A 19,313-nucleotide genomic window follows, 5' to 3' on the forward strand; every position below is an offset into this window, starting at 1 on the left:
GGACCCGCCCGGTCGGGTCAGGACCCGCCCGGTCGGGTCAGGTCCCGCCCCGTCGGGTCAGGACCCGCCCGGTCAGGTCAGGGCAGGCCAGAATGCATCTGGGCCTTCATTTAGCAACCTTGCACAGAAATGAAAGCAGATCTGAACTCTGACTTCACCGGACGACGAGACACATGGAGGATTCAGGAAACGGTCGGTGTGACGGCCACAGCGTCCGGACGAGCAGCGCTGACATCGATCGTCAGTAACATGTCAGGCCCTGAAATAGGCATGGTTCAGAGACCCGCCCACTGAAACCTTGCCAAAAAAACAACACTTTTTGATCCGCTCACACCTGAGGTGGAGGTAAATACAGAGGAGGGTGGAGGTAAATATGAGGGTGGAGGTAAATATGGAGGAGGGTGGAGGTAAATATGAGGGTGGAGGTAAATACGGAGGAGGGTGGAGGTAAATATGAGGGTGGAGGTAAATACGGAGGAGGGTGGAGGTAAATATGAGGGTGGAGGTAAATACAGAGGAGGCTGGAGGTTAGGAAGGACGAGCTCTTTGGAAGTCTAAAAACTAAAAACTCGAGGAAGAAGATCAGAGCAGCAGTGAACAACCGCGCCGGGTCTCCTCCCCAGAACAATGCTGGTCCCACCAGGACCCACGACCGAGCCAGAACCGGGACCAAGCCCCTCCACCTCCGTCTCCAGTACTAAAGGCTCAGACGCAGCAGGAGGCTGAGGATTTGCAGAAGCCTGGCCTTGGAGCTGTCCTGTAGTGCTGAAGTCTGATGGGACGCCACGCTTCTGTCCTGACTCCAGGACAGCCAATAGCGTCGCTCCGCCCTCCCCCCATGTGGAGGCTGTGTGGAAGAGTGTGGAGAAGCTCTTCAAGGTTACTGGTGAGTTCCTGTGACGGACCGTGTGTTCTCGTCAGCCCGGACAGCTTTTCACAGCCTTCATTAAATTCTAAACTGACTAACTTGACGATCCTGAATTAAAACCCTCAAGTTCACACAATCCAGTCCAAAGAAGAGAAATCACCTACGGATCATATGAAGAACTTTCCGGATTGGAAGAGACTGGTAAAGGCCGCTGCAAGATTAAAACGCTTGGCGAAGCGTGTGAAGAACAAAACAGAAACGTCCAGCGAAACGACGACATTGGAGGAGAGAACGGTGCAGAACGATTCATCACTGGCACTGTGAAGAGCAGAGAATGGGTGACCTCCCACCGGAGAGGGCGCAGTCTGCTCCTGATCGGACGGCGCCGGGCCATTCCATGTGAAGGAAGGAAGAAAAGCAGCGAGGAGATGCGGACTTTCACCCACCTGCCTGCTCCAGGCCCGGGCGGCCTCATGCTGACTGTTTGACCCACGCTCTCCGCTGCTTTACAGCGATACGCCGCCTGCAGATCAGCTGCCATGTGACCGAGACGCACACTTACAGGTGCGAGGAACGAGCTTCAGAACGTGATGGAAACAAGTGAGGAGAAACTGAAAGGCTCAGGGTGCGAATGAGTTCTCAAGCCGCCGGCTTCCAGCCACATGGACCGTAAGAAAGCAGTCCTGGATCCATCAGCTCAAAGGCTCGATCCTTCATCACGAGAACCGTCATTATGAAGCCATGGCAACCGGCAACTGGCAACGACCCTGTGGGACCTGAACCTTGACCCCAAACCACACATTAACCATGAAGTCTGCGATGGTCACCGCCGCCTGGAGAGCTGGTCAGGGAAGACCTGGATCTGCAGAACGAGTTCTGGACCAGGTGGAGGAAGGAAGGCCTGCAGCGTTTCCAACAGAGAAGAAAATGGAGCCAGACTGGCAGGGAAACTAACGTAAACGCCGTGGCGTTACTGCCAGATGACTGGTTCCGAGAAACAAGTGGAATCTGGCAGAAGTTTTCCCAAAAGCCGACAGGCAGAAAGGTCAAAGGTCTTGTTAGTGACACACATTAGATAACTAAAGAATGCACACAACTGAAACGCTCTTAGAGAGACCGATACACAAGACAGGACTTTTACTCGAGGCTGAGTAATCCGATTTGCAGTGTATGCTGGAACTGGGTCAGGACTGTGTTGAGTATTGAGCAGAATCCCAGTGTGATGGCGGGAGTGTGACGGATGGAATGCCACGTAAAATCCAGTAGGTGGCGGTGTTGCACTGTAAATAATTTGATACTGCTGTTACTTGGATGTTGTATTTATGAAGAGGCACGGTCAATACTGTCTGTTTTGTATCTCAACTGAAGCATTTTGCTAAGAATTAAAGTTTCAGCTCTACTTATGTATTGACATGTTGGGGAAATTCTTTTTATTGGAAGGTTAGGGTTCCTCTCCCGGGGGAAGCTGTGTCAGCGGAAGGTCAGCTGACGCAGAAGGTCGCCTGGATGTGTAAAGTTTGTCACATTAAGCCAAGATGTGGAGGGAAAGCAGAGCCCAGCCGGGGCCACGAGCGCGCCACAGCTACGTCTGAGCTTCCCTCAGTGAACGTGTGTGTGTGCAGGTGTAGCGGAGTGAAAACTGATTTCACTTGCCATCTATTATTGTGCAGTATTATAATTTTCCCACGGTGACCGGATGTGACGTACACTCGGGCCCCTGCAGACTTGGGGTGTTTCACCCTACATAACTTTCTCAGTCTGCTGTGTCCTGCGCCGTGGCAAGTGGTGGAAATGAGATCTAAACAAATTTAGCATGTTTTCTTCATTGTTAAAGCTATAGTGCGTAACTTCGGTCGCCCTCTAGCGGAATTCTGCGTTATTACAACAATAAAGCCGGCGCTTCCATATGACGTACGCTCGGGTGTCCCCAGTGCCCCCCCTCCCCCCAATCTGCCACTGTGATTCCCGTTTCCACAGCGCAAATCACAGTTGGAAACGGTTTTTATTCTGCGTGAATAAGGACAGCTGGTGAAAAAAAGATGGGATTCTTTCAAAGAGGTAATTATTATTTTCTTTTTTTTGCCACAGAAATGTAAATAGCTTATTAAAACGGGAGACAAGGTGCCTGCTAATTTGTAACTGACAGGTTAGTGGATGAAAAGACCCAGTGGTAGTCAGCAGAAATCATTTATTGGCCGTTGGACTCCAGCAGCTTCTTGATGGAAAACGAGGTGTTACACACAAAGTACAGTGTTTCCTACAGGAAAACAGTTTGGCGGCGGGGGGGGGGGGGGGGGGGGGGGGGGGGGGGGTGGTGGTAGCGTATGGTGTTGCTGCTAACACTGCTGGCTGCTAATGCTGCTAATGCTGCCGGTGTTCGCCGTCTGAGAGGTTTTCTCTTTTTCTTTTCCCCCTCTCCGTTGTCCGGGTGCTGCAAAACTTAGCGCGGGCGGGGCGCCCGGACTGAACCCTGAAGTCGCATGTGGCTTCCTTGGTCTGCCTGACACTGTGAGCTGAGCCTGTTGCTATGAGACCCTCCACGCGTCCTCCCCCTCCCTTCTTGTTGTGACGTAAAATGCGTAATTTCCTGCGCGCCAGCGCGGGAATGTCGCCGGTCGACACGCAAAGCAATAATTATATATACTGAAAAATCCCGCGACATGTTAGAGGATCCAATCGGCTTAATCTGCATTTTGTCATCTCCACTAGTAGTGGCTTGGCTAAAACGGACATTCATAGACATTTAAAAGTTACGCACTATAGCTTTAATATTTTCTTTTGTATTTTTAGCATGTTTTCAAACTTCACGTGCGCGACTGTGAGAGTACATGACGACGTGGGTTTTTGCCGGAATTAAACGGCGGATCGATACCAAAGAGATCGAGTGTCCTGGCTGATTCCATCACAACGCCAGAAAGAGTACAGAGCAGCGACACAGGTACTGGGGCTCATGCCTCCTGCACCAACAACCATCTGTGGAGAAGGACGTCACGTCGTCACGTTGTGGCCCAGGCCGCCCAGGCCGCCCAGGCCGCCCAGGCCGCCCAGGCCGCCGTGGCGGCGCTTTCACGTTTACTGCCACTTCACTGTAGCGGCAACGGACTCCCAAAAATGATAACTGAATCTGTTCTGCCTCACCTTCTGCCACAGAGCGTCCCTGGAGGCCAGGCTGGAGCAGGCGGCCACGAACCAGCAGTTTCCCAGCCGGCCCTGGTGAAGGTCGTGAGCGCTGAGGCCGTCCACGAAGAGACGAGGCTTCCTGCTCAACTCCTGCGAGGACAAGAGCGTCTCCGTCACTTTGAACTGTACTGAGACTCCTCCAGCCGTGTCAGGGTCATGGGTCATCTAAACTGAGACTCCTCCAGCTGTGTCAGGGTCATGGGTCATCTAAACTGAGACTCCTCCAGCCGTGTCAGGGTCATCTAAACTGTACTGAGACTCCTCCAGCCGTGTCAGGGTCATGGGTCATCCAAACTGTACTGAGACTCCTCCAGCTGTGTCAGGGTCATGGGTCATCTAAACTGAGACTCCTCCAGCTGTGTCAGGGTCATCTAAACTGAGACTCCTCCAGCTGTGTCAGGGTCATCTAAACTTTTACCTCATTTTCAGCTCATTTTAAAGAAAACAGGACTGTTTCCAGAGTCTAAACCAGGCGAAGCGAGCGGCCGGACGCTGCTGTCCGGTGTTGACAGCCTGTCCTTCCCGTCCCTCTGTGAGGTCCGGACCAGACCAGGGAGGGACTCCAACCAGCACTCTGTAATCCAGCAGCTAACGCCCAGAAAAAAACAGAGCGGCCCTCAGCGGCCGCACAGCTCCGCAATTACAAGCCACTGCTTAGGGTGGAGACCCAGGCATGCCTAAATATACACCACACACACACACACACACACACACACACACATCTGTCCAACCACAAAAACACACCCAGAGCTGCTGAATGGAGAAACACACCCACTGGGTCTCCTCCTGAAATCCAGGCCTCAGTCCTTGTCCCGGAGGCTGGATGACCTTTAACCTTTAAACAGTGTGTTTACTGGCAGAGCTCAGAGCTTTATCTGCTGGGAGTGTTTCACCTGAACCCTCGACTCTCACAGCCACTCACCGACGTCTGACTGAACCGTACACTGCTCAGAAAATAATGAAACGCTGGCTGAAGCCGCCTCCCACCGAGGAAGCGCTGCTGCTGGAGGGCGTGTTCCTGAGAGCGCTGTGGAGCAACAACAGCATGACTGGCTCAATGAGAGAAGGGGGCGGGGCTTCATTAGTTTTTTTTTTTACTTCTTCCTGCTCCATTTGATCAAACAGGCTCCGATTCTCTATTCTCCATCCAACCTCATTTCAAAATCTTCCACCAAATTTACACTGAGCTTTACCCCCGATGCACACTGGATGTGGTCCGGCTCCGGTCTGGACACCGCAGCTGATCCGTAGTCATTAAAATCAATGCTGTGATGCACACCGGCCGCGGTCCGGCCGCGGTCCGGCCGCGGTCCGGCCGCGGTCCGGCCGCGGTCCGGCCGCGGTCCGGCCGCGGTCCGGCGGTCCGGCCGCGGTCTGGCTGCGGTCCGGCTCCGGAGCCTCTGCGGAGCTCCGGTCTCTTTCCGCAAAGATCCTATTTTTCCGCATGCCGGAGCCCTACCACGTCAATTCAGACGGAAGCAAGTCGGGTGCCGGAAGGAAACGCGACACGTGTTCCAAAATAAGTCACTTCATATTTTTTTACTTCTTCTGGTAGGATACAGAACAAACAACGTCATGTAGTCATCATACGCTTTAGAAGAATGAACCGTTTTGTACTTCGTCACTGCTGAGAAGCCAAATGACACCAAAATGGCTCAAAACAGCTCTGTGACCGGACCGGAGCCGGACCGGAGCCGGACCGGAGCCGGACCGGAGCTGGAGCCGGACCGGAGCCGGACCGGAGCAGGAGCCGGACCGGAGCCGGACCGGAGCCGGACCGGAGCCGGACCGGAGCCGGACCGGAGCAGGAGCCAGACCGGAGCCGGACCGGAGCCGGACTGGAGCTGGAGCCGGAGGACCGGAACTGGATTGCATCCAGTGTCATGAGGGGTTAAAGTGTGCAGAGAGTTTGGGCTGTTTCTGGAGTTCATAACGGTGTGTGTTGGAGTGCACTCGCTTTAAACCAAAAACAAACAAACAAACAAACAAACAAACAAACAAACCACATTTTTGCCTCAATCTTCACCAATGTTATCTCTAAATGAAGGTATTCTCTTTGTGATTGCCTCATGCTTTCATTCTGTCTCTCTCTCAGACCACTCACTCTGTCATTGTGTGCACTGTGATGTTTTATTTTATTTTCTGACATTACCAAGAGTTTGCAATCAGACTGTACACAGTGCAGTTACTTGGTGGTGGGTTGGACCCTGTTGAAAAGCTCCAAGCTTCTCGGGTGTCCATTTTCACAATATGCAATGCAGTTTTTGTAAGTTATAGTTTTGTAATGATTATAAAATTGTGAAATAAACGCACAAACAAACAAACAGACGGCTCTCTCTCCAGAGGCTTCTGTTTTAGGAGAATTCAGAATCTTCTCCCATCTGCTGCAAAGCATTCAGAGAGATTTTCTCCTGAATCCAGACGTTCACACGTCTTTACACACTCTCTGTGGATGAATGGATGAATGGATGAATGGATGATCCTACAGACAGGAAACCTCCGGATGAATCCATGAAAGGCTTCTGGTGCTCACAGTGGAAGAAACTTCCAATCTCCCTTCTCAGCTCTCCAGAAAGACTGCTGAGCAGCTGGTCTCCACGGCAACACACACACACACGTTTGTCTTTCTATCCTTGTGGGGACCTTCCATTGACTCCCATTCATGTCTAACTCCTAACCCTGACCCTTACCCTGACCCTGACCCTGACCCTGACCCAGACCACAACCCAGCCGAACCCTAAAGAAAGGTTTCTGACCTTTGACTTTTTTCAGTAACAACAACATGGTCAAGAAAACACTGTTTCTCCTCATGAGGACTGGAACAAGGTCCCACAAGGCACATCGAGCTGGTTTTACTATCCTTGTGGGGACATTTGGTCCCCACAAGGATAGAAAAACCTGTACACACACACACACACACACACACACACACACACACACACACACACACACAGAGTTATGTTCTGTTATTTTGAGCTGTTGCTCAAATAAACAGACAAACTCAAACCAAACAGGTGAAACCGTCTCCCAGCGCCGCAGGTGGCACCAGGTGGGTTCTCATCGGTCTCTGATGTGGTCTCTGATGTGGTCTCTGATGCGGTCTCTGATGCGGTCTCTGATGTGGTCTCTGATGCGGTCTCTGATGCGGTCTCTGATGCGGTCTCTGATGTGGTCTCTGATGTGGTCTCTGATGTGGTCTCTGATGCGGTCTCTGATGCGGTCTCTGATGTGGTCTCTGATGTGGTCTCTGATGTGGTCTCTGATGCGGTCTCTCTGATGCGGTCTCTGATGTGGTCTCTGATGTGGTCTCTGATGCGGTCTCTCTGATGCGGTCTCTGATGTGGTCTCTGATGTGGTCTCTGATGCGGTCTCTGATGCGGTCTCTGATGTGGTCTCTGATGTGGTCTCTGATGCGGTCTCTGATGTGGTCTCTGATGTGGTCTCTGATGCGGTCTCTCTGATGCGGTCTCTGATGTGGTCTCTGATGTGGTCTCTGATGCGGTCTCTCTGATGCGGTCTCTGATGTGGTCTCTGATGTGGTCTCTGATGCGGTCTCTGATGTGGTCTCTGATGTGGTCTCTGATGCGGTCTCTCTGATGCGGTCTCTGATGTGGTCTCTGATGTGGTCTCTGATGCGGTCTCTCTGATGCGGTCTCTGATGTGGTCTCTGATGTGGTCTCTGATGCGGTCTCTGATGCGGTCTCTGATGTGGTCTCTGATGTGGTCTCTGATGTGGTCTCTGATGCGGTCTCTGATGTGGTCTCTGATGCGGTCTCTGATGTGGTCTCTGATGTGGTCTCTGATGTGGTCTCTGATGTGGTCTCTGATGCGGTCTCTCTGATGCGGTCTCTGATGTGATCTCTGATGCGGTCTCTGATGTGGTCTCTGATGTGGTCTCTGATGTGGTCTCTGATGTGGTCTCTGATGCGGTCTCTCTGATGCGGTCTCTGATGCGATCTCTGATGCGGTCTCTGATGCGGTAACCCGTCCGGAGTCTCACCTTGGGTCTTTTCCAGGCCACCGTGCCGATCTGGTTGCTCTGATAAAACAGAGACCGGTCTGTCGCCGGGAACAGGGGGTCCTCAAAGAGACGCCCCTCCGTCTGGCTCCGCCCCCTCAGAGCGGAGAAACACTGGCCTTCGTATGGAGTCGCCATCCGTCCTGGACAGAGAGGAGCCGCCACGTCACGGCATGGAACACACACACACACACACACACACACACACACACACACACACACACACACACACACACACATCTGGAACACACACACACACATCTGGCACATGACACACACCGCTCACATGGACCCCACAGCACATGAAGCCGGCGTTCGGCTGCAGCTGAGTTCCTCCCTGCCCCTGAGCAGACGTTCCCTCGCTCCCTCTCCCTCTCGGTAAACGTCCTGTTCTCCAGCAGAGATGTGCGGATTGCGGTTGCGCCCGCGGAGCCTGCAGATAACCGCGGATCAGCGGACGACAAGTCGAAAAATTCAGATTTGAATGACATTCGGGCGGGTTGCGGTTGAAGCACTCAAATAAAAAAATGAAACATTTTAAATGCCAAAACACTCTTCTGCGGATGGCGGCGGGTTGGGCTTTGAACATTGATAAAAAATCTTTGGTGCGGGCGGATGGCGGGCGGATGGCGGGCGGATGGCGGGCGGATGGCGGGCGGATGGCGGGCGGATGGCGGGTGGATGGCAGGCGGATGGCGGGCGGATGGCGGGCGGATGGCGGGCGGAGGGAGGGCGGATGGCGGGTGGATGGCGGGCGGATGGCGGGCGGATGGCGGGCGGATGGCGGGCGGATGGCGGGTGGATGGCGGGCGGATGGCGGGCGGATGGCGGGTGGATGCCGGGTGGAGGGAGAGTTTAAGAAGCGGTTGCGGATGGAAAAATGAGTCATCCGCACATCTCTGTTCTCCAGGTAAAGCCTGATCCAGATGATCCAGATGTTTGCGGATGTGGGTCTGAGACCTGTGAAGGCTCCACGAAGCCAGCAGGCTTTGAGAAGAACCTGGTTGAGTAAAGAGAGCAGGTCTGGTCCTGATGCTGCACTGACTGAAATCACAACACAACAGCTTGAAAAAGAAAAAATGTCTCAAACAAAACCAGAAAAGTAAGAACAGAAAAAAAAAACCCTGGAAAGATTCAAATGGTTGAAACTACTGAAACACGCAACCGTTGGAACCCGCAGATGATTGGCTTAGAAAGCAGGAAGTGGTGACAGCTAGCCCCGCCCACCCAAGGTGTTCCTCTCAGTCTGCTGACTGCTCCTTCAGGCTGTGAGGTCCGGCGCCGCTTTGCCTCTGACCGCTTCTGTCTGCACCAATCAGCTGACACCAGCCGAAACCCCCGAATCAGGAGCACAGCGTCTGGACGCTTCAGACCTGAACCGGGTCCAGGAGGTCCTGCAGGTCCTGCATGTCCTGGAGGTCCTGGAGGTCCTGGAGGTCCTGGGTCTGCTGTGAAGAACTTGGAGCTAGGACACCGGCTTCACTGAGGTCGGTCTGTCACAGTAACGCGCAATGTGCTTCTTACGTATCCCAGTCATCGTCAGCAACCAGAAAAGACGCGTAGTCCTCCGCAAACGCAATCCTCACAACCTGTCGGCTCTCTCTGGAAGTGGTCCAGCCCACACTCAGTCACCTTCGGTCTCTGGAACCGTCAGTCCGCAGTTAATAAGACAGAATTCATCAGTTCTCTGATGCAACTCTCAGACATTCAGGTCCTCGCCCTGACTGAGACCTTGACCCGCCCAGAAAACTCGGCTACACCAGCTGCACTCTCTGCATCCACTGCGCTAAGCCACACCCCTCGCTCTGCTGGCCGAGGAGGCGGTGCTACGTTAAGCCACGCCCCTCGCTCTGCTGGCCGAGGAGGCGGTGCTACGTTAAGCCACGCCCCTCGCTCTGCTGGCCGAGGAGGCGGTGCTACGTTAAGCCACGCCCCTCGCTCTGCTGGCCGAGGAGGCGGTGCTACGTTAAGCCACGCCCCTCGCTCTGCTGGCCGAGGAGACGGTGCTACGTTAAGCCACGCCCCTCGCTCTGCTGGCCGAGGAGGCGGTGCTACGTTAAGCCACGCCCCTCGCTCTACTGGCCGAGGAGACGGTGCTACGTTAAGCCACGCCCCTCGCTCTACTGGCCGAGGAGGCGGTGCTACGTTAAGCCACACCCCTCGCTCTACTGGCCGAGGAGGCGGTGGTACGTTAAGCCACACCCCTCGCTCTGCTGGCCGAGGAGGCGGTGCTACGTTAAGCCACGCCCCTCGCTCTGCTGGCCGAGGAGGCGGTGCTACGTTAAGCCACGCCCCTCGCTCTGCTGGCCGAGGAGGCGGTGCTACGTTAAGCCACGCCCCTCGCTCTGCTGGCCGAGGAGGCGGTGCTACGTTAAGCCACACCCCTCGCTCTGCTGGCCGAGGAGGCGGTGCTACGTTAAGCCACACCCCTCGCTCTGCTGGCCGAGGAGACGGTGCTGGGTTCTCATTCCGGACAACTGGTCCTTCTCCTCACTGCGCCCGTCGAACAACAACACAACGTTTGAATATCATGCTTTAACGGTCACTACTCCCATCAAAGCATATATTCTGGTTGTGTACCGCCCACCAGGGGGCGATCTGGACGGCTTTGTCTCTGAAATGGACATGTTACTCTCTGACATCCCTGATGATGGCACACCACTGATTGTCATGGGAGACATGAACATTCACGTTGACAAACCTCAGGCACAGGACTTTTTGGCACTGATGGCTTCTTTTGCACTTGTACTGGCTCCGCCTCCTCCCCCCCACAGAGCTGGCAAAATCCTCTACTTGGTGCTGACTCGTAACTGCTCCATAGCAGAGGTGACAGTTACTCCACTACACCTGTCCGACCATTTTTTGGTCAAATTTGCGGCTGCCTTTCTGCCACTGCAGACACCGACACAGATGGTCTCCTTCCAGAACCCTGAAGTCCCTCACAGCAGCTCAGCTGTCTGAGGAGGTGAGCTCTGTCCTGCCGGACCACTCTCTCTCACTTCTCATCACTTCCTGTTAATGAGGCTACAGAAACACTCCGTTCCTCTCTGGTCCTCTTTGGTCCTCTTTGGACAAACTCTGCCCCCGGGTGTCGAAACCAGCCAAGAAAAAACAACCAAGTCCATGGCTCTCAGAAGTTCTGAGAGAACAAAGAGCTGGACTCAGGGCAGCAGAAAGAAAGTGGCATAAATCCCACGAGCCGCTGATTGGTCCTCATACAAACAGAAACTTGCTTCCTTTACCTCCTGCTTGCAGTCCGCAAAGAAAGCTTTTTATCAGAACAGGATCTGTGCAGCTTCTGATTCCAGAAAAATGTTTATGGCGTTCAACTCCCTGCTTCCTCCTCCAGCTGCTCAGCCGTCCACTGAGCTGACTACACCCTGCAACACCCTGCAACACCCAACAACACCCTGCAACACCCAACAACACCCTGCAATGCCCAACAACACCAAACAACACCCTGCAACACCCAACAACACCCTGCAACACCCAACAACACCCTGCTACACACTGCAACACCCAACAACACCCTGCAACACCCAACAACACCCTGCTACACACTGCAACACCCAACAACACCCTGCAACACCCAACAACACCCTGCTACACACTGCAACACCCAACAACACCCTGCAACACCCTGCAACACCCTGCTACACCCAACAACACTCTGCAACACCCAACAACACCCTGCAACACCCTGCAACACCCAACAACACCCTGCAACACCCTGCAACACCCAACAACACCCTGCAACACCCAACAACACCCTGCAATGCCCAACAACACCAAACAACACCCTGCAACACCCAACAACACCCTGCAACACCCAACAACATCCTGCTACACACTGCAACACCCAACAACACCCTGCAACACTCTGCAACACCCTGCAACACCCAACAACACCCTGCAACACCCTGCAACACCCAACAACATCCTGCTACACACTGCAACACCCAACAACACCCTGCAACACTCTGCAACACCCTGCAACACCCAACAACACCCTGCAACACCCAACAACACCCTGCAACACCCTGCAACACCCAACAACACCCTGCTACACCCTGCAACACCCAACAACACCCTGCAACACCCAACAACACAACACCCTGCAACACCCCGCAACACCCAACAACACCCAACAACACCCTGCAACACCCAACAACCCAACACCCTGCAACACCCCGCAACACCCAATAACACCCTGCTACACACTGTAACACCCAACAACACCCTGCAACACCCTGCAACACCCTGCAACACCCTGCAACACCCAACAACTCCCTGCAACACCCAACAACACCCTGCTACACCCTGCAACACCCTGCAACACCCAACAACACCCTGCAACACCCTGCGACACCCAACAACACCCTGCAACACCCAACAACACCCTGCTACCCCCTGCAACACCCAACAACACCCTGCAACACCCAACAACCCAACACCCTGCAACACCCCGCAACACCCAATAACACCCTGCTACACACTGTAACACCCAACAACACCCTGCAACACCCTGCAACACCCTGCAACACCCAACAACTCCCTGCAACACCCAACAACACCCTGCTACACCCTGCAACACCCTGCAACACCCAACAACACCCTGCAACACCCTGCGACACCCAACAACACCCTGCAACACCCAACAACACCCTGCTACCCCCTGCAACACCCAACAACACCCTGCTACACCCTGTAACACCCTGCAACACCCAACAACACCCTGCAACACCCAACAACACCCTGCAACACCCTGCAACACCCAATACCCTGCAACACACTGCAACACCCTGGAACACCCTGCAACACCCAACAATACCCTGCAACACCCTGCAACACACTGCAACACACTGCAACACCCAACAACACCCTCCTACACACTGCAACACCCTGCAACACCCAACAACACCCTGCTACACCCTGCAACACCCAGCAACACCCAACAACACAACACCCTGCAACACCCCGCAACACCCAACAACACCCTGCAACACCCAACAACACCCTGCAACACCCTGCAACACCCAACAACACCCTGCAACACCCAACAACCCAACACCCTGCAACACCCCGCAACACCCAATAACACCCTGCTACACACTGTAACACCCAACAACACCCTGCAACACCCTGCAACACCCTGCAACACCCTGCAACACCCAACAACTCCCTGCAACACCCAACAACACCCTGCTACACCCTGCAACACCCTGCAACACCCAACAACACCCTGCAACACCCTGCGACACCCAACAACACCCTGCAACACCCAACAACACCCTGCTACCCCCTGCAACACCCAACAACACCCTGCTACACCCTGTAACACCCTGCAACACCCAACAACACCCTGCAACACCCAACAACACCCTGCAACACCCTGCAACACCCAATACCCTGCAACACACTGCAACACCCTGGAACACCCTGCAACACCCAACAATACCCTGCAACACCCTGCAACACACTGCAACACACTGCAACACCCAACAACACCCTCCTACACACTGCAACACCCTGCAACACCCAACAACACCCTGCTACACACTGCAACACCCAACAACACCCTGCAACACCCAACAACACCCAACAACACCCTGCAACACCCAACACCCTGCTACACACTGCAACACCCAACAACGCCCTGCAACACCCTGCAACACCCAACAACACCCTGCAACACCCTGCTACACCCTGCTACACACTGCAACACCCAACAACACCCTGCAACACCCAACAACACCCAACAACACAACACCCTGCAACACCCCGCAACACCCAACAACACCCTGCAACACCCAAGAACACCCTGCAACACCCTGCAACACCCAACAACACCCTGCAACACCCCGCAACACCCAACAACACCCTGCTGCACACTGCAACACCCAACAACACCCTGCAACACCCAACAACACCCTGCAACACCCTGCAACACCCAACAACACCCTGCAATGCCCAACAACACCAAACAACACCCTGCAACACCCAACAACACCCTGCTACCCCCTGCAACACCGAACAACACCCTGCAACACCCTGCAACACCCTGCAACACCCAATTCCCTGCAACACACTGCAACACCCTGCAACACCCAACAATACCCTGCAATACCCAATACCCTGCAACACCCTTCAACACCCTGCAACACCCTGCAACACCCTGCAACACACTGCAACACACTGCAACACCCAACAACACCCTCCTACACACTGCAACACCCTGCAACACCCAACAACACCCTGCTACACCCTGCAACACCAAACAATACCCTGCAACACCCTGCAACACCCAATACCCTGCAACACACTGCAACACCCTGCAACACCCAACAATACCCTGCAACACCCAATACCCTGCAACACCCTTCAACACCCTGCAACACCCTGCAACACCCAACAACACCCTCCTACACACTGCAACACACTGCAACACCCAACAACAACCTGCTACATACTGCAACACCCAACAACACCCTGCAACACCCTGCAACACCCAACAACACCCTGCAACACCCTGCAACACCCTGCAACACCCAACAACACCCTGCAACACCCTGCAACACCCTGCTACACCCTGCAACACCCAACAACACCCTGCAACACCCAACAACACCCTGCAACACCCTGCAACACCCAACAACACCCTGCAACACCCAACAACACCCTGCTACACCCTGCAACACCCAATACCCTGCAACACACTGCAACACCCTGCAACACCCTGCAACACCCAACAATACCCTCCTACACACTGCAACACCCTGCAACACACTGCAACACACTGCAACACTCAACAACACCCTCCTACACACTGCAACACCCTGCAACACCCAACAACACCCTGCTACACACTGCAACACCCAACAACACCCTGCAACACCCTGCAACACCCTGCTACACACTGCAACACCCAACAACACAACACCCTGCAACACCCCGCAACACCCTGCAACACCCTGCAACACCCTGCAACACCCAACAACACCCTGCAACACCCAAAAACACCCAAAAACACCCTGCAACACCCTGCAACACCCAACAACACCCTGCTACACCCTGCAACACCCAACAACACCTTGCAACACCCTGCAACACCCCGCAACACCCAACAACACCCTGCAACACCCTGCTACACCCTGCAACACCCAACAACACCCTGGTACACCCTGCAACACCCAACAACACCCTGCTACACACTGTAACACCCAAAAACACCCTGCAACACCCTGCAACACCCTGCAACGCCCAACAACACCCTGCAACACCCAACAACACCCTGCAACACCCTGCAACACCCAACAACACCCTGCTACACCCTGCAACACCCTGCAACACCCAATACCCTGCAACACACTGCAACACCCTGCAACACCCTGCAACACCCAACAATACCCTCCTACACACTGCAACACCCTGCAACACACTGCAACACTCAACAACACCCTCCTACACACTGCAACACCCTGCAACACCCAACAACACCCTGCTACACACTGCAACACCCAACAACACCCTGCAACACCCTGCAACACCCTGCTACACACTGCAACACCCAACAACACCCTGCAACACCCTGCAACACCCAACAACACCCTGCAACACCCAACAACACAACACCCTGCAACACCCCGCAACACCCTGCAACACCCTGCAACACCCTGCAACACCCAACAACACCCTGCAACACCCAAAAACACCCAACAACACCCTGCAACACCCTGCAACACCCAACAACACCCTGCTACACCCTGCAACACCCAACAACACCCTGCAACACCCTGCAACACCCCGCAACACCCAACAACACCCTGCAACACCCTGCTACACCCTGCAACACCCAACAACACCCTGGTACACCCTGCAACACCCAACAACACCCTGCTACACACTGTAACACCCAAAAACACCCTGCAACACCCTGCAACGCCCTGCAACACCCTGCAACACCCTGCAACGCCCAACAACACCCTGCAACACCCTGCAACACCCTGCAACGCCCAAAAACACCCTGCAACACCCTGCAACACCCTGCAACGCCCAACAACACCCTGCAACACCCTGGAGCACAGCCGACTGCAGCGAGTTCTCCTGACAGGAGCTTGGGGTGTGCTGAAGCGGACAGGAAGCTGGTCCTCCCCCCTGCTGATACTCCACCTGGTTCCTGAGTGAAGCCGTCCCGCTGAGCCAGCGCCCCCTGCAGGCAGAGCAGAGAGGAAGGAGCCCCCTGCTCTCTGGGGTGAACACAAGACGCTTCAGCTCGACCTCCACTGCTTCACTGCAGCCTCGTTCTCAGTCACGCTCCTCGTTAACGTCTGGGCTTCTGAACAGATCCATCCTGGATCCCGGATCCCGGATCCCGGTGCCTTCCCACCAGTTTTTCCTCCCACTGCTGACTTTGTCACACTCACCACACGTCCCGCCTGCACTGAGCAGGACTGGATCATCAGGAGGGGGTTTCGTTTGAAAGCGGCTACCGGAAGTGCGTTCGCTTACACGAGTGAGCTTGAAAGCCGAAGTTTCAGTTTTAGTTTTTTTTTAAATTTATCTTAAAATCAAACCAAAAACACCAAGAAATGAGGTTTTTGGTGTTGAAACTCTTCTTTTTTCTGCTGATGCTGCATTTTCTCCTGAGTGAAAGTCTGAATCCGCGCTGTGTTCCGTTTTTTATCTGGTTTTTAGCTCCTGACCTGCTCCGGACCGGTTCCGGTTCCACGGCCGCTGCCTGGTGCTCTTCTCCCGGGAGGATTTCTGGGCTCGTCCCGCTGCTGCTGCTCGGTGTCCGGAGCTCCGCGACTGACGCCCCGACAGAGGAGGAGGGAGGGGGGGGGGGGGGGGCGGGGGGGGGGGGGGGGGGGGGCGGGGTGTGTGTGTGTGTGTGTGTGTGTGTGTGTGTGTGTGTGTCTGAGGGGGGCACGGAGGAGGCGTTCACGCTCCGCTCGGACAGACTGAATTTCCATCACAGTTCCTTCTCCGGGCCTTTAATCAGATCTAACAGAGGAACCGGACCGGACCTGGACAGGACCGCCTTCTGATGAGGCTCTGAGGGTCTGGGGTCCACTGCAGCACGTTCTGACCCACTCTGGACCTGGTTCTACCCCCCTGGACCTGGTTCTTCCCCCTGGACCTGGTTCTGACCCACTCTGGACCTGGTTCTAGCCCCTGGACCTGGTTCTAGCCCCTGGACCTGGTTCTACCCCCTGGACCTGGTTCTAGCCCCTGGACCTGGTTCTGACCCACTCTGGACCTGGTTCTGACCCACTCTGGACCTGGTTCTACCCCCTGGACCTGGTTCTGACCCACTCTGGACCTGGTTCTAGCCCCTGGACCTGGTTCTACCCTCTGGACCTGGTTCTGACCCACTCTGGACCTGGTTCTGACCCACTCTGGACCTGGTTCTGACCCACTCTGGACCTGGTTCTAGCCCCTGGACCTGGTTCTGACCCACTCTGGACCTGGTTCTGACCCACTCTGGACCTGGTTCTGACCCACTCTGGACCTGGTTCTAGCCCCTGGACCTGGTTCTACCCCCTGGACCTGGTTCTGACCCACTCTGGACCTGGTTCTAGCCCCTGGACCTGGTTCTACCCTCTGGACCTGGTTCTGACCCACTCTGGACCTGGTTCTGACCCACTCTGGACCTGGTTCTGACCCACTCTGGACCTGGTTCTAGCCCCTGGACCTGGTTCTAGCCTCTGGACCTGGTTCTACCCCCTGGACCTGGTTCTACCCTCTGGACCTGGTTCTGACCCACTCTGGACCTGGTTCTACCCTCTGGACCTGGTTCTGACCCACTCTGGACCTGGTTCTAGCCCCTGGACCTGGTTCTAGCCTCTGGACCTGGTTCTACCCCCTGGACCTGGTTCTACCCTCTGGACCTGGTTCTGACCCACTCTGGACCTGGTTCTAGCCCCTGGACCTGGTTCTACCCCCTGGACCTGGTTCTACCCTCTGGACCTGGTTCTGACCCACTCTGGACCTGGTTCTGACCCACTCTGGACCTGGTTCTAGCCCCTGGACCTGGTTCTACCCTCTGGACCTGGTTCTGACCCACTCTGGACCTGGTTCTGACCCACTCTGGACCTGGTTCTAGCCCCTGGACCTGGTTCTACCCCCTGGACCTGGTTCTACCCTCTGGACCTGGTTCTGACCCACTCTGGACCTGGTTCTGACCCACTCTGGACCTGGTTCTAGCCCCTGGACCTGGTTCTACCCCCTGGACCTGGTTCTACCCTCTGGACCTGGTTCTGACCCACTCTGGACCTGGTTCTGACCCACTCTGGACCTGGTTCTAGCCCCTGGACCTGGTTCTACCCTCTGGACCTGGTTCTGACCCACTCTGGACCTGGTTCTGACCCACTCTGGACCTGGTTCTAGCCCCTGGACCTGGTTCGAGCTGATATGGAATAATGCTTTGTTTCCAAGTGACTTCAGACAAACAGAGCGGCCTTCACACTGAGTTCCTGAGAACTTTGAAACCAAAGCATTATTCCACATCAATCCCTCCTGTTGTTAAATTTCAATTTAAACAAAACCAGACACACAATAAATTCGAATTTTAACAATAATCTAACTCACTATCGGAGACAGTAAAGCCAGACAAAGTAAAACCACTTTTCATTTGCGTCACACGTCAATATTAATGTTCTCCATGAACATCAATAAGATCAGTTCCTCCAAGTGCATCGTCATTTTTATTTTATATGTCCTAAGTTACCTATGTTTCAACGACCATTTCCAACTGACCCACTGTCACAAAAACACCAAGCGACACTCAGTCATGGATGCACAATTTAAACCAATCAGCACCATGGGACAGTGACAGCTGCAAATACCTTCATGCCAAACAATCAATCCTGGTCCAGGCCGATCAACCAGGAAGGCAAAAGACAATCAGTGGCCGCGATGTGTCCAATCAAGCTAAACTAAGAAAAGAAAGAAAAACCCTTAAGATCAGCAAAAACATTGAACACAACAATAAAATACTGAACATCTGGTCGTTCTCAAAGTCAGTCATCAATGTCAATGTTAGTTTGTTAGTAAGTTAGTTTGTCAGCCGTAACACAGTCATAGTCACATTCACACATATTCAGTTGAGCAGATATTTCCAAGGTAAAATTAAAACCACAGAACATGGCTTCACACCCCGACCCCCCTGCTGACAGGCACTCTGTGCTTTATTCACCAGCAGCAGAATGTGACGCATGTACTACGCATCCGTCGCCCCGAACCAAA

At 54.3% G+C, this 19,313-nt stretch overlaps 1 protein-coding gene across 2 annotated transcripts in view; it reads right to left on the reverse strand.

The window, feature by feature from the left end:
- LOC115385451 (calpain-5-like) overlaps positions 1-16,881 on the reverse strand; it is a 41,649-nt gene extending 24,768 nt beyond the window's left edge. The window contains exons 1-4 of one of the 2 annotated variants that reach the window (XM_030087455.1): positions 16,769-16,859; positions 8,346-8,499; positions 8,049-8,209; positions 4,007-4,138 (exon numbers count right to left, since the gene is read on the reverse strand). In XM_030087455.1, coding sequence (XP_029943315.1) covers positions 4,007-4,138; positions 8,049-8,209; positions 8,346-8,370 — 318 coding nt within the window. In that variant the 5' untranslated portion in view covers positions 8,371-8,499; positions 16,769-16,859. Of the gene's footprint in view, positions 1-4,006; positions 4,139-8,048; positions 8,210-8,345; positions 8,500-16,768 lie in introns of both variants that reach the window. The other variant, XM_030087456.1, reaches the window with a different exon arrangement.
- Between the last annotated feature and the right edge of the window lie 2,432 nt (positions 16,882-19,313).

Source organism: Salarias fasciatus, unplaced genomic scaffold (assembly GCF_902148845.1).
Source record: "Salarias fasciatus unplaced genomic scaffold, fSalaFa1.1, whole genome shotgun sequence".
Taxonomy (NCBI): Eukaryota; Metazoa; Chordata; class Actinopteri; order Blenniiformes; family Blenniidae; genus Salarias; species Salarias fasciatus.